The sequence below is a fragment of the Nannospalax galili genome, unplaced genomic scaffold, assembly GCF_000622305.1.
Source record: "Nannospalax galili isolate Female #2095 unplaced genomic scaffold, S.galili_v1.0 scaffold191, whole genome shotgun sequence".
Lineage (NCBI taxonomy): Eukaryota > Metazoa > Chordata > Mammalia > Rodentia > Spalacidae > Nannospalax > Nannospalax galili.
The window spans coordinates 4,599,734-4,616,425 of record NW_008331484.1 but is presented as its reverse complement, the minus strand read 5'-3'; the positions used below and the strand labels follow the sequence as shown (position 1 = coordinate 4,616,425).

At 37.0% G+C, this 16,692-nt stretch overlaps 1 protein-coding gene across 6 annotated transcripts in view; it reads right to left on the bottom strand.

Moving 5' to 3' along the window:
- The window catches only part of Atp2b1 (ATPase plasma membrane Ca2+ transporting 1), a 116,410-nt gene that overhangs the window by 19,104 nt on the left and 80,614 nt on the right, over positions 1 to 16,692 (bottom strand). For all 6 annotated transcript variants that reach the window (XM_029559130.1, XM_029559112.1, XM_029559129.1 and 3 more), the window contains 7 exons: positions 15,162 to 15,200; positions 14,309 to 14,470; positions 12,815 to 13,029; positions 10,483 to 10,725; positions 8,592 to 8,833; positions 5,525 to 5,762; positions 71 to 250 (listed from right to left, as the gene is read on the bottom strand). In XM_029559130.1, coding sequence (XP_029414990.1) covers positions 71 to 250; positions 5,525 to 5,762; positions 8,592 to 8,833; positions 10,483 to 10,725; positions 12,815 to 13,029; positions 14,309 to 14,470; positions 15,162 to 15,200 — 1,319 coding nt within the window. The remainder of the gene's footprint in view (positions 1 to 70; positions 251 to 5,524; positions 5,763 to 8,591; positions 8,834 to 10,482; positions 10,726 to 12,814; positions 13,030 to 14,308; positions 14,471 to 15,161; positions 15,201 to 16,692) is intronic.

Below are 16,692 nucleotides of genomic sequence, written 5' to 3'. Positions count from 1 at the left end.
TATTGGCTGAATGAAATTACTAATACACTAAAAAAAGTATCAATTCAAAAACTTAAAAAGAAATCCTTACCTCTCCTTTTTCATTTCGTATTCTTCTGTTAAAATCTTTACCTTCTAAGCAAAGGAAATCTTCCCCAGGATGTAAAATGCCACATTTGGTAGCAATAGCCCGAGCAGTATTAATATTATCACCGGTGACCATCCGCACAGTAATTCCAGCCCTCTGACATTTTTTTATTGCATCTGGGACCTGGTTCATACAGAGAAAAAAAAAAAAAAAATCATTAGGATAGAAAATTAGGATTTCAAAAGGAAAATATTTCACTGAACAAGTAATGTATGACTTCACAGCCCACAAATGACAGCTTTATCTCAAGATACTCAATACTTCTTGAATTATTCCCAATAATCTCTTTTTTCCTAATACTACCACAGTCTTATTTCAGACTTCATTTGGAGCTGCCATTCTACTTAATCTGCTTGTACCATTTAATTCTGAAGGCTTTTAAAAGTATCTTTCCCCCTGATAACCATTAGGCAATTCTTTTCTGTTAGTTTTCTACCACTCTGGTTTTATTGCCCAGAGGACACCTGAGTAAAATGTTTAGTAATAAATGGTCCACCCTCTTACCTTTCCCCTAATCTGTGTATTTTGAGGGATAATTTACCTACTTCTAAGACATCTATGGGCTAATAACTTTCAAATCCATATCCTTCTCTGGTCTTACTCTTAGAGCTGGATTCATGGCTCTACCGTAAAAAAATGGGCATTAACATTTGACAGATTGTGCTTTTTTTTTTGTCTTTTTGAAGCAGGGTCTCCCTGTAGCCCCAGCTGTCCTGGAACTCACTATATAGACCAGGCTGGCCTTGAGCTCACAGAGATCCGCCTGCCTCTGCCTCCCAAGTGCTGGGACTAAAGGCGTGCGCCACCACGATTATGCTTTTTAAACTTTATTATCAGAAACCTATGAGTCAACTCTACCTCCTTCCATTTTCCTCCTCTCATGCTTCCATAAGAACCAACACTTTCTATCTCAAATCTTTCCTGAGCAGGTCCCAGTCCCAAAGCTTATCAGAATGACTCTGTTATCCCTATCTTCATGTCACTCCTTCTTTAAAACATCCGATACACTTTATGGTGTTCTTTTTTTTTTTTTTAAACAAAGCAATATACTTTGTTAAAAATAGACTGATTCCTCAGCTGTTACACATAAAGCACAAAGATCTCAGTACAGCAAAGTACCACGTTTGGCTTCAGAACAGTTTTCTAGATTTATCTGAAACTTTACTATACCAGCTGCTTTAGCCTATATACTGATGTGCTTTTGCTACTACAGTTGACTCTGCTTAGAAAATCCTCTCCAGTTCCTAGCTAGGAAATCCACTGTGATCCTACTGGAGAAGAGGTGGCAAATTCAAATGGCTACAGGGCCATGCAGATAACAACGAGTAAAATGTCCTGAAAACGACAAACCCAAGAAAAATGCTTAGTGAAAGCGTTGCTCAGCTGGCATCTGTTTCTGTCACGGTGGAATGGGAGTCCAATATTAACACAAAATATAAAATAAAAAGGAGAAAAATCTTGTTTGTGTGTCATCTCTCAATACCCAATATTTTACATACATACACACAGATAATGGAATGCCAAATTAGTCCTGCAGGCTGCCTGTGATTTCTATTCCAAATTCAGTTTATATGTAAGTTCTCTGGCGCTTCATCAGATTACCTACCTATCTAGACAAATTGGGTCTGCATCTTTTTATGAAACACCTCTATTACAGGCCATTTCATTATATTACAGGGTATTTGTTTACTCAAGTTATCTGCATGTTAATCAGTTTCTCAAAGGTAGAAAGGACCTGTATCACCCTATCTCTGCATTACCACTGCCTACTATCATTTCTTTCACTTATTAACTACTTTAAAGTACCTGGTATATAACCAGAGCTTAGGATTTATTGCACTATTGAATTAAATGTTTTTGGAGAAACAGTCACCACAGGCACATTTTCCAAGGGTGGCATAATTCTAGACAGCGTATCATGATACAATGTCTTAAAACACACAAGCAATTTTATTATTAACAAATATATATCAAAGCTTAAATATTTGTATTAAAATATTTCCCTCTACCTGTCAACAGTTATCTGAACCACTGGAGGAAGACCTCACCTAGATTCACTGAAACTAATAATGTTCACTGAATCCTAGGCATGGTTTAAGGGATGGGATTATGTGTTCAAGGACTGAGACTGCTTGGATTCTTTTTTAACGAAGATTTGATTTTGAAAACATTGGTAAGTTGTTTAAATGTAATATTATCTCATGCAAGTTTAAGATGCATTTTACCTTAAATATCTACAGTCACGTACTGGATAGCAATCTAGAATCATTTAGATAGGGAAACAACAGTAAGGAGGAACAACTGGGTTTGGCTTAAAATTATGTGTCAAACAGTATTTAGGAAGGGCAGGTAACATTGGTTACCATAGTTTAGGAGTAGAGGACACGACGACAATGAATATTTATTTGTGGGTCAATGAATATTTAATTATAAAGAGTTAAGAAGAATATACTTTTCTACAGTTCCAGACAGGTAAATATAGAGACAGAAGACTGCCTGGAGGATGCAGGGGCCAGAGAGAAATGAGAAATGGGTAACAGTGGCTATGAAGCCTCTTTCTTAGGTGATGAAAATGTTCACAGATTGATGACAGTGATTGCTGCACAGCTCTTAGTGAATACAGCAGAACCATTAGACTACACACTTCAAATGGGAGAATTGGATGATATGGGAATTAAATCTTAAATAAGCTGATGAATAATAATAAACTAGTATATACTGACTATAATGATAAAACTAGTATTTATAGCCTATATACTTTAAGTGGGAGAACTGTATGATAAATATTTTAAGTAAGCTGATGAATAATGATAAACTAGTATTCACTACCTATTAACCATGAACTACTTCTAACTTGTAATTCACAAACTACCCCCATTTTCACATGTAAGGAACTACAGTAAGGCTACATATCTTGTTCAAGTACCTAGGCATGTGTAATAAAACTGTATTTGTTGTATATAATCAATTAATCAAGATTTCTATACCAGAACTGCAAAGGCTAGAAAATCCAAAGAAGCTGGTTTATAGTCCACTGTCTCATTTTAGTGTTAAAACATCCGTCTTATTTTGTGAAGGAAGTCCCATTAATATGTTTTAAAGAAAAATAAAACTTTCTATCACCAAAATGCCAAGAACAGAATGGCCACATAAAGACTTAAAGGTTTTCCAATAGACAAAGTTGCATATATTCTGACTCAGTACTCCAAAACCAAAAACTGAATGTATCTTCAGCTCTAAACAGTTTCACTTGACTCTTATGACACTGGCAATATCCTCTACCACCCATCAAGTTATACAGGTTAGAGACGGGTTCAATTTCCTTTGTAAGGCTTCTAATTGGTTCTCAATCTATACCTGTTTCCCTGGCTACTCACTTTCCCCAGGAAGTCTTTTTCTGTTTCATAAATGATTCTTCCAACCCAGACTTTCTTGTAGTTTCTAGGTCCAAATGCCCACTTGAGACACACAGGATGTCTCATACATCAGAAAAGGGTCAAAAACCAGCACATCAAACCCAACACATTCATTCCTATTAGGCTACCTTTGAAGTTTCTTTCTTTTTATCTTTCCTGCCGTAACTGCAGAAGAGTCATGAACATGTACTGCTGGAGGCTGGTGCATCATCCTACTGGTTTTTCTGCTTCTCTTTCTCTCTAGTCCTCTGATACAGTACTCAAAATGCTCTTTCGACACATAATAATACTACCCTACCTCAATTTTAGAAAATTCAGAGGCCATACAGTCTATTAAGGCCACAGAGAATCTTAACTCCCACTTCTTTGCATATGTATTCATAGTGGCCTCATTTCTATCTTTAAAACAGCTCAATACTTTTTCTTACCTGTAGTTCCCTACACTTTCTGATATTTGCCTGGAATGTTCTCCAGGCTTTTTATATGCCTGCCTCAAGGTAAGCCACCACATTTCAGCTCAAATTCTTATGTGGTCTCCCTCGATTACCTTATTTCATTACCCTGTATCTATCTTTTACAGCTCTCATGTACAAGTGTAGGCACCCTATTTCATGTCACATTTCCATTCCCACCCTCATACCCTTCCCTTCTGACTCCCATTCAAAATGTAAGGGCTTTGAGATCAGGGATGAGTCATATTCCTCACCTTTTTTCTCAGTGATGTATCACATAACTATTCTTCTACCTATTTGGGTGTCTTCTTCCACAACAGAAATTCTGTCACTCTTTGATCACTATGCTATTTCTAGTTCCCAGACTGTTGCCTAGCACTATACATTAAGGGTTGAATCAATTACTTGATATAGCCATTGAACAAAAGCAGTGCTGTGACTTCTCTTAGATGTACTTACTGTGCTCTCACAGGGTTGTAGTCATCCCCATAACCCTCCCAGTTTAGCTTGTAACTCCTGAGCTTTTAAGACTCAAGATAAGTAATTAACCTTAAGGAAGTTTTACTTGATCCCTTTAGTGGTGGACTATAGCTTACTGGTCTTTTGGGATTTGAATACACTAGATCTATTGTCTAACGTACCACACACACCTCTCAATTTTTTTAATCTGTCAAATCAGAGTGATTAACATACATTATGAGGTGAACACTAAATGAAATAATACATGCAAAGCACTTGGCATACTATCTGGCACAAAGAACTTCATAAAAAGGTGCTATTGCTTTAGACTAGGCTGAGCCCTCATGGTCTTTGCTTATATAACATGCTGTGTATATAACCAGCAATATACTAACATCCTAGCTCATACTGCGTTTATTCACTGTCACCCAAGGCAATGATTTCTTTGAAGCCAGGGGCCAGATCTCCAAACTCTTGGTGTCTCTGGTACCTAGAATAGTGGCTTGTACACAGCGGTTGCTCCATAAACATAAAAAACAAAAAGCAAATAAAAATAAAGAAAAAAGAGAGCAAAATCTAGGGTGCTCTGCTATCTGATGTGGTAGCCATGAGCCAGATGTTTACATTTACATAAGCTTAAAAATTCTGCTTGCCAGTGTTTCTGGTCACACCTCAAGAACTTGGTGTCTATACGTGGCTAGAGGCTACTATACTGAGCAACACACAGAGCGATTTTACCTTCACGGAAAGTTCTACTGGGCAATGCGGGTCTGGAGACTGAAACCAAATCACTCAATGGCATTTATAATTAATTTCAATTGAAAAACTTATACAGTTCAAGGCACTGTGCCAGGTTATGGTGCTACAGACACATAGGATACCAGAGCAGCTGTCTAACTGAGCAGCCTAATGGGTATCATGTATTACAAGAACTGTTATCTCATTCACTTGGGTTCACAGAGAATAAAAATCACAAACACCAGGAATTTTACAGGAAGACCGGTTATAGTTAACACCTAGATCCTCTATAGCAAAAGATTCTGCACATGCAGAACAGAACGTTTCACAACCTCAGGTCTCACAGGATCTTCAATGCCCACAACAGCAATGCATGTAAGGCCGGTGACAATATCATTCTCATTATCCCATTCTGGTTCTGGTTCTCCCGCTGGGAAATCTCTGAATGCAAGACATATGGTTCTCAGGCCCTCTGATGCCATTGGTTCAATCACAGTTTTTACAATATCATCACGGTCCCTCGGTCTGAATACTTTTGCCTCACCATTAGCACTCAAGATTTTGAAACACCTGAAAGGAAATGTTGAATCCAAATATCAGTAACTAAAAATAATGGTTAATGCCATTTAAGCAAACTGGAAGGGCAAGAGAGGAATCATGGGTCTGACATGCGGAATTCAGGGAATTACACATGCTACATTTTTATGGACCGAAGTCATATTTATTTCCCTAACACACAGTTCTATTCCGTATAGTTCTCGTTTGCAAGTGCTCAATCACTTATGATAGTCTGTAAGTCTCCTTTGGAAATGTTTTTGCAACTTTTTCACAAGGAATCCTGAAAGGTCACACTGAAAATATTTACTCTTTTTAAAGAAAAAGGGCAAGTTCAACGAACCCCTTACTTGACAGGTTATTTCTCCTATATCCATAAAAGAAAAAAACTGATCTTTTTTTGTTAAAATAAGCATTCTATCAAAGACTATGTCAAATAGTTTAAATTTTAGTGACTCTAACTCCAAGCTTTTTTCCAATATGTAATGATGTCCTATTTTTCCACACTGCTCTCTGGTAATGCCAGCTCCTCCTGTTTTTTTGGAGGTGCTTGTTAAACCCACATCTTCTGTTCTGATTGCTTTCTAAAGCTTCCCATCACTGCTGTGTCCCACCCAGATGTTTTAGTCTTAATATGGAAAAGAATGGGTGCTGCCTCCTCAATGCCCATGCTGTGGGCATTGATGTGGGCATCAATATTACCCCAAACTTTGATAAGTCTAAAGTTTCACCTCGATACTTGCTTCTCCATTCTCTAGGGAATAATATCTCCCAAGCACTGTATTTCCTTCCTCTGAACAGTCTCTTCAGTATGTCCACTGCTCCGTATTCCACACTACCATCTTTCATTGGCTCTTCCCTTTCAGCTAGAGCTACTGCAACTGTAACAGCCTTTTCACTGGTCTCTGGGACTAGTCAATTCTTTCTCTCCAACCCACCTTATTTCCTGATTCAAGAATTACTTTCAGTCATAGCTTTATTTCTTTTCCTTTTTCTTCGTGACTAGACTTCATTCACTATGTGGCACAAGCTGGTCTCTAACTTCTGACTCTTCTGTCTCCCAAATGCTAGGATTATACACATGCACTACCATGTCCAGCTTTTGGTCACAGAACTTTGGTGATCTCACTGCTTGATGAAAAAAGCTTTAGTTGTGTTACCTGATTTATTTCACTCTTACCTCTTAGTCTAACATTTAATCCTATAGAGCAAAATGTAAGTATCACAGTGAGTTACTAGATACTTATTACCTGCGAACCTCAATGGAAGAAATCTATACACATTACTTCAGTCTCAGAGCTGCTGTTTACCATTCCCTTTTCTGATTTAGGAAGATGGAAAGGGGAAAAAAAATCTACCCCAGATCAACTAATTAGTTGCTGGGTAAAGAGTTAGAGCCTGAGTGATTTTGATTCAAAAATTTCTCCTTTGCCATTTACCTGCTATCAAGTAAGCTAGGGATATGACAGGTTTCTAACCCCTCATACTGAAATCACACAACCAAGTGTTCTGTAGGGGGAAGAAAGCTGTGTGTGGCCTGCGTGCCACAAAACCACCTCATTTACTGATGAATTACAAAAGTAGATACTCACCAATACAACTGTATACTGTGTCTATCCCCTTTCCTTTGCTGTGGCTTCCTTCACCTTGAGGTCCTCACTTTATAACAAATCCCATTTTAAATGCTACATCTCTCATCTTAAAACACTTGTATCCCTCTGGATATGTAGCTCAGTTGATGAAATGCTTGCCCAGCATACATAAGGTCTTGGGTTAGATCCCTGGCACTGCATAAACCAGGTATGGTGGCAAATGCCTATAATCCCAGCACTACAGAGGTGGAGGCAGAATTAGAGGTTCAAGACCCCCCTCAGCTACACAGAGTTCTAGGCTAGCCTGTGATACTGAGACCCTTTACCAAAAACAAACAAACAAACAAACAAACAAACAAACAAACAAACTTGTATCCCTTTACAATAAGCTGCTTTAAAAGTTATTTATTCATGTATTTATCTCTTAAAATTGTTCAAACTGCAACATGTCAAGTGTTCATTAAAATAACACTAAATTACAAACCACATATAAGCAAATTAAAAGTATTTTAAATGTTTTACTTTTAACTTCAATTTTCCAAAACTGCTCTTATTTTGATAGTTCTATTTCTCTATTAGAATAAAAGAAATTAAAATATTTTTATTTTTTTGGTCTTTTTGAGACAGGGTCTCCCCAGCTGACCTGGAACTTATTATGTAGACCAGGCTAGCCTAGAACTCCCAAAGATCTTCCTGCCTTTGTCTCCCAAGTGCTGGGATTAAAGGCATGCAACACCACGCACAGCAGAAATTAAAATAATCTTAACATCTCTAATAACATAAATAATCGGGGAATTATATGAATACATGGAATGTCAACGCTGAAATTATGGGACTATGAAAGGACAGTAAGAAACAAGGATTACTATATAAAATGGTAGGAGATACTTAAATGACATTGTAGCAGCATATGTATAAACTTTGCTATAAATGTGATTTTTCAAGATTCTCAAAAATAATGGAATCTACATACATTTAAAAAACCAAAACACTGAAGTTTACTTTATTGAAACTATGAAACTGAATACATGAGCTTATTCTCCTCCTACAACAAAATGCTAAGAAATAAGAAGCTTAAGTGTGAAAGAGGCAGAACACAATGGGCAAATCTCTGGATACCAGAAAATATGCTACAAGCTCTGCAGTGCTATCAAATGCATGAGGTTCACAAAGGAAAAGAACAAAACCACACAGGAGGTATTCCACACAGCAATAGCCCAGCAGCTTGTTCATTTAAGCACTTCACTCTTACTTTTTCAGAATTATCTCAGATGCACCCTTGCTGAAGATCCGGTAACTTCCATCTGAATTTTTCAGGACAGTACTCATGGATTTTCTAACAGAATTGAAGGTATAGACTTTGTACAGTGCTTCCTCAGGTATTTCATTTCTAACATCCTGATAATCTCGTTTTAAATCCAAAAGAAATCCCAACAAGGCACATTCAGTTTTATTACCAACATGACGAGGTAATCCACCCTCTTTCTCTGGTGGCTGTAAAAGAATAAAGGTTAGAAGCAAGAATTACCTTGTTTCCTTATGAAAAAAATATTAATTTATAATGTAAACCAGAACACAACATTCTGCAAACAAACTGATGTAGAAAACGTCAACCAATATGAGAATTTAAAGAACACAGAGGCTATGGCAGAAAGCAGCCTGAGGCAAGTGTGGCATGGGTTTGGGCTCAGCTGGTCAGTTACTAATCAAGTGAGCTTTTGGCAAGGTTCTCTACTACTATGATCCTTGGCTTCAGTAGCTATAAGCAGGAGTACTCATAGCCCTAAAATTAAGATGTATGAATTTTATAGTTGATTCTTCATACATTGAAAAAAAGAGTAATTTTAACTCCATTTTTTTCCTCTTCCTGTTTTGGGTGAATGGGGGTAATTCAAATTAAAATCAATTTTTACAACTTACAGCATTGTTGTCTTAAATGTATGAAGAAATTTATTGTCTTCATGGTACTGTTACAAACACTTCCTTATAACATCATCACATTAGTATTAAGGACAGATGTGACCTTATTTTTAATTCCCCAAAAGCTCAGACTTCAAGCTAGTAAAATGGCAAGATTAGCTCCAGAATCAGAATCCCTTAACTTTCTGTTTCACCCATTTACTACCTATGCTTTCAGTAAAGAACCTGAAATATTTTTTTTATTCATGGATTTCATAAACCACTGAAAGGTAAAGACTCTTAATATAACATAAATGTTATGACCTTATATTAAAACTCCAACCTAGGGCTCAGGGACCATTGGGGATGAGGATGTGGTAAGATTTAAGAGCCAGGGAAGAGGTATACAACCATAAGGAAATGAAGAGTCCTACAAGCTCATGGGACCTTGCTCACATGAACCTACAGCAATGGTATCAGTATGCACAAGAGCTATGCAAACTCAAGCAGACAAAACCCCAGCACAGAACCTTGGAAATGGACAACAAGCTCCAATCTTGGTCGAAGAATTACTGGCAGCCAATTACTGCTGAGTGAGAAAGAGCAGATCTTCTTAAAGGGAGGGACTTTAGATAGGCTGCAAAGATCCCAGTGGATGAACCTGCACTGAGGGACAATAACTTGACACAATGGGCTTTAACACAAATGACAGAATGTATGTATTCCAGTGTGGTCGGGGACTATGTGAGGGTGCCAATGGAGAAGGGGGTATAAAGATGACTAAACTTATAACAAGCATATATAAAATATGTTATTGACATCAGCTTCAAATATTTCTCTAGAAAACTGGGACTGGATGTTCTAACACAGAACTCACAAAATGAGTTTAGTAACAATAATTTACAATTATTCTATGGGAATAGAACACTGATCTAGTATGCATGAGACCCTGTGTTCTATACCCATCACTGCAAACAGAAATAAGTGATAACAAAGAGGGGCTGGCAAGATGGCTCAAGGGGTGAAGGTGCTTGTCGAGTAAGCCTAGTGACCCGAGTTTGATCCTTGGACCCATGTAAAGGTGGAAGGAGAGAACTACCTCCATAAAGTTATCTTCTGACTTCTGCATGTGTGCCATGGCATGTGCCTCCTGTTACACATAATAGCAAATATAAACAAACAGACTTTACATTAATGCATTATATACACTAATTTTCATGTATGTAAAATTAAGGAAATCTTACCAATATTTTTGATGTATAAGCACAGTTCACAGAAATTCCTGTTACTAGATAGGACAAAATATTTGGTGGAATAGCTTCTGGTTCAGGAACCTTTTTATAATGTTTTTCATTTATGTAAGCTTGAACAACTGTCATTCTGTTCATTGTCAATGTTCCTGTTTTATCTGAACAAATAGCTGTAGCATTTCCCATGGTCTCACAAGCATCCAGATGCCTTACCAAGTTATTATCTTTCATCATTTTCTACAGTGATGAAAACAAACAAAAATCCCAGAGTGAAGCTACAACAGAAACTCAATCATCTCATTACATTACAATGTCAAAATCAATTAATATAAATAGTTTAAAAAGCACCAACTTAATACTGGAAGAATTTTAGAACACTTAGCCTATTGAAATAAGCTAAAGAGACCACTACTAGCTTTTTATGGTTTCAACCATTTTACTGCTGCATTACATAATTTAATAAATGAACACAGACCTCACTATCTATATAGTTAACTACATGCCTCTGATGGCTTAGTGAAATGTCCTCTTACTATGAAAATCTTACCACAATACAGTCGTATTTATAGTAATGTAAAGGAATAAATCTCATTAAGCAGAAAAGAAAAGATCTGCATATCAATTCCAACAAAAAAGTAGCTTTAATCAGACAACGTAAATTTCTGAGTATGTGGTTAGGGTTGCTTCCTCCTGTGCTCTTTCTTTACAGGTTGAGTTAATGTAACAAAACCATGACTGGGTCATTTTCATCTAATCTAGATGATAGAAATTTTCATTCTCAGGATCAAAATGTTCTCTCTACTTTCATCTAACTAAAAAAGATGATTTCTAAGAAACCAAGAGGTTTCAATAGTTACAAAAGGCATTTAAATTAAAATCATATGTAACATATATAAATGAGTAAAAAATTGCATAGAATTCCTTTCCAAAGTACACCCCCAATACTAATTCACAAGAAACTGTAGAAAACAAGTTCTTTGAATAAACAAACATGGTAAAGAGAAGTGTGTACTCCCCAGATTGATTATGATCTGAATACTGAAAAATTAAAGAATGAAGTTTGCAATGGAAAAAAACAGGTTCAATTTTGGAATACATTAACAGGATCTATAAAAACTACACCACAGTGAAAAGAACAATGGTTGTTAACATTAGAGCTAAATAAACATTTATCAAAAGCTTAAAGGATTTTAGTTAAAAATCTCAGTTTTTCTAGTGAAGGAATATAAATCAGTCTGCCTATACCTTTCTGATCAATTGAAAATTAACATGATTAATGACTATGCACAATGAATTAACTTGAATGATCAGTGTGTCAAAACCCTTATTTCAAAATATTAAAGAAGGACAAATAGATGGTTAAACTGACTTATCAGCTTTTTGATAGATTATATTTTATATAAAAGCTTTGAGAAAAGAAAATAAATTTCCTCAGTGCAGGCTGACAAGGTGACTCACAAACTAAAGTTGCTTGCCACCAAGCTGGATGACCTGTGTTCGATCCCTGGGTCCTGCATGGTGGAAGGAGAGAACCAAACGACTCCTGCAAGTTGTCCTCTGACCTCCACACGCACTCAGTATGACATGAGTGCATATGGCACACACAATAATTACATACACATAATTTAAAAATTTAGACACTACACAAAAGACATTCTTATGATTGTTCAACTGTAAAATAGTTTGGAATACTGAAGACATGAATGTTAGTACAAAAGCTATGACTGATCATAGTTCTCACTGTCAGCAATGCTATTTAAGGAAAACTGCTAACTTTTCACAATTTACAAGAATAGCATTCTTCTGCTACTATGTATGTTTAATTTTTTAACTTGCAAAACCATTTTGCAAGAAAAATCATAATTGAGATGTCTGAAAACCAGCAGGAAAGGCTGAGGAGGCTAGGCCAGAGGGAGAGCAGGCCAGATGAGCACTGAGATGAGTGAGCAAGGGTCAGACTGGGCAGGACCTTACAGGTCACAGGAAGGAGCCAGGGTTTTAAACACAAGTAAACAGTTTTAAGATTGGAAAAATAAAAACAGGAGGCCGGAGAAGATGAGGCCCAAGCAGACTGTCTGTGCTCCTGTGCTATGGATAAACTGAACACACCCTGACCTTAACTTGGGATGGGAGAGAGGTGATGAGAAGGCTGCTCTTTGTGGAGTGAACAGGCCTCTGTGCAGAGTCACTGAAGGCACTGCTGGCATTTTTAAGGAAATGAAAACCCTCTACTTTCCAAAGTAGTAAAGAAATAACTGGGCATGCATTTTCTAAACCAGCTAAGGCTTTAAACATGACATTGTGTACTTAACTATTTTCTACTAACCTTGACTGAATAAGCCAGTGAGATTGTGACTGCAAGTGGAAGACCTTCCGGCACCGCAACCACTAAAACTGTAACTCCAATAATGAAGAATTTCACAAAATATTGTATATAAATTGGTGTGCACTCAGCAAGCCATGGTCTCTTCTGAACCCAGAAGGTATCGATTACAAAATATAATACTAGAATGATAACTGTGATGGCAGACATCAATAGTCCTTTAAAGATGGGGGGGAGAGGAAAAAAAGCACTGTTTAAATATTGTAGACAGCACCCACTGCCACCCTGACCCTGGAGAACTGAGGCAGAAGCTTTCATAAGTTTTGGATGATTATATTTTCTGCTGACTATAAAGGCTGAGGTAAAATTATAGGCAAAGACAAGGAAATACCAATAGCCTAGTATAAGCCGGTGCTGTACAGGTTCAATAGGCAACTCGGCTGATCAATTTAGAATCCTGAAATTAAACTGTTAAAAACAAATATAATGTACACACAAATGTACTATCTGATGTTAACTATCTGAACTATTTCTTGATTATCTTTACTGATTCACTGACCCAGAAAAATAAATGCTAACTACAGATTACAAAACATTTACTCTTCTGTATTATTAAATAAGTACTTAAAAATAAAGCAAGTCCACAGATCTGGGTCTAGTAGTCCAGCCCAACAGCTACTAAATTCCATTACCACCTGAAGCTCACCATTTCCTCTGCTAGTGAGTTGGTGTTATGATTTAGTAATTAATACATTATATACATCTGATATTAGAGAATAAGCTGGCTAAGGACAGAAGCAGACTGTAGTGCTCTCACCATCCTCCTAGCAGCAGTATAAGGATGCAGTCTATGTGGTTCTCATAATGAATACTGATTTAGCCAGTGGTCTTTCAAAAAGGTGGGAATCTGGGGGTATGTTCTCTTATCCATGAGTGCTCCTTGTTTTCCAATGAAGTGAATCCTAGGTCTCACAGGCACTTTCCCATAAAGGTACTATTTAGTAACTCAACTTCACAATTATCAGTATTTTCAGTTGAACTAAGCTATAATGCTTAAAAAAAAAAAAAATCACATTTTTTTTTCACAGACAGCCAATAAAAGGATGAGCAAAATGTGAAATAAGAAATTTCATTTTATAACTGGATAATCTGTCCTAAATAACTTCCCTACAAGTCTCTTTACTGAGTGTAGAAATTCAGAGAAATTTAGAGGTGATTTCATGGCCATCTAAATTGGCAAATTTAGTGAATTCTAACCTGTCCTGACCAATTCTTACCTAGCTGACAGAAAGACAGTAATGGTCCCTAGGCCTCGATGATATTTTGAGTGCCTGCAGTATCTCAAAGGGCTTGCTACATTGTGGATAAGAATAAAAATGTATTTTAGCATTCTTTACACTTGCAAAACAGTAACTTCCAGCCTTCACTGTGCCAAAAGACAATTTTTAAGCAGTCTATGCATTTAAAACAAACTCCAATCTCTTTCGCCTGCCATACCCGCTTTGCCAATCTGAACAGCCAGCTTTGTAAGTTTCCCTTGTAAAACAGATTTTTCCTTTTTTGGCAAATTTGCTTTCTTTTTGTCTTTTTCATCACCATCTCCACCTTCTTCACTCTTTAAAGGCTGCATTTCCATGGCTGCACCATCCTGGGCTTTTGCTATATTTCAGAGAAAATACAATTTTGTTGCATTTTAAAGGCATTTATCATGATTAGCCTGTCAAATCATTAAAAAAAATTTTGTTATAGAAAAAGGGTAGAAACGTTATAAACATTCAGCTGCATATATATGTGAGAGTGAATAAGACAATAGTGATATTAGCTTATGTAATGATTCCAGATTTGAGAATGTTAAGTGATAGGGATGAGGCATACACAGTCTTTAAACTAAGAACTAAATACTAAACCATTTCTTTCCTTGTATGATATATTAGGCATCAGAATATCCAAAGACCACAAATTCCTCTCATGTAATTTATGATCACAATGTAGAACATTATAATTGATGTGTATGCTTACAGACTTTTAAATGCAATTAAACTATACACTTTCTTATGCATTTTTTGCTACCAACTATACAATAACATTTCAAGTATGCTAGAACACTTGAAATGCCTAAGTAGAAAGTTATCTATATAAGCTTACTACCAGAAATCATAATTAAATTCCTCTTAAGGTCATAGAGATAGTATGACTACAGCACTGGCAAGAGGGGATAGTCTTAAGTTAAAACACTGTTGATGTTCTCTGTCACATGTATCCTAATTTTGGATAAATATAGTACACAATAGATCTATTTTTGGAGATAATGAAAACAAGCTAACTGTACTTTTTATCTTCCTGAATTTACCTTTGTTGCGATTCTCAATAGCTCCATCTTGTTTCTTATCTGTAGGAACAAAATGGGAATTAAAGCTTTCCAAAAGAAATGAATACGGTCATGTTAAATTATGCAGAGGTAGTTCACATTTCTATAAGAGAATTGTTACACAATGGGGTTTGTGTATACAAATTAGAAAACACTGGTTTGCAAGGACCTGCTGTGTCAATCAATCACTTCACAGGTCTAACCATGGGGTAATACTCCAAAATAATTTAGGGCAGATCCGCTTGTTTAATTTCTGCCTAAGACTTCATTCTTCCATAAGTTAAAGGGAGGCCAAATATGGCACAAGAGATTTTCAAGCTAAATACAAGCATAACCCGAGAAAGCAGAAAAACACAGGATAAAGAGGGAGGGAGGAGATGCTGTAGGGAGACAAGAGGCATACGGGAGAATGCTAGTGGGAGTGAGAATGCAAAGAGTTTATTAAAGACAGGGAGGCAAGGTAGTAGAAACAAGCACATTAATAACTACAATGCCTATCGGTTAAAGTAATTTCTAATTCACTGATTCAAAGAACACAGAAAGATGAGATGTCTGAAGCAATAATCAAGGAGGGGATGAGTCTAGTGTTTGGAGCAGGGAGAACCATTCAGTCTTTCTTCCAACTTCTCTATCAAGGAGACCATCTTCTACCTGGAAACATGGAGCAAATGTGGCGAGGAAAGAACAGAAGCCCAGGACAGATGAAGCGATAGTAAGAGAACACCTACCTACTGTCAATGAGCTCAAGTTTGAAAACCAGAAAACCATTCCAGACTAGCAAGCAAAAAGAGTCAGGGAATGGAGACATTACCTGGGGCTGTTTGAGTAGTTACCCAAATAGGCCAGAGAACATAAAAGGAAGAGCACGAAATGAAATGCAGAAAAATAAAAGGGTAGACACTGAATTAGATGTTAATTCCTAAGGCTACTCCATGCTGGATTAATAAAAACAGTTATGTAAGACTTGGGGCGGTGCTTCTAAAAAAAGGTTTAGTGGGGTCAGTAAGTGTAAAGTCATGGAAACTTTTTTAAAAAATGGAATTCAATGCTTTTCAATTCCTTTACATTAGGACAGAGAAGGGTGAAGAGGGTTTGATCAGGCACTTACTACTGCACTGACCCGAACAAGGTTAACAACCCCCACGAGGTTTACATTTCTTTCTTTTTAAAGTTTTATTATTTTAATTTTATGGGTATGAGTGTTTTGCCTCCATGTATGTAAGTGCACCCATGCTGTGCAATGCCCATGGAAGCCAGAAGAGGATGTTGGATCTCCTGAAACTGGAGTTAGGGAGACAGTTGTTAGACTGCCATATGAGTGCTGGGAACCGAACCCAGGTCCTCTCCAAGAGCAGTCAGTGCCCTTAACTGCTGAGTCATCTCTCCAGTCCTGGTTCATATTTCTTAATAGTGAGAATGAAGGTGGAAGAGATGGAGCATGCAAAGCATTGCTATCATTACTACTACCTTCCAAGGAACCTGTGAAGACCCATAAGGGCTGCCTGGAGAATTA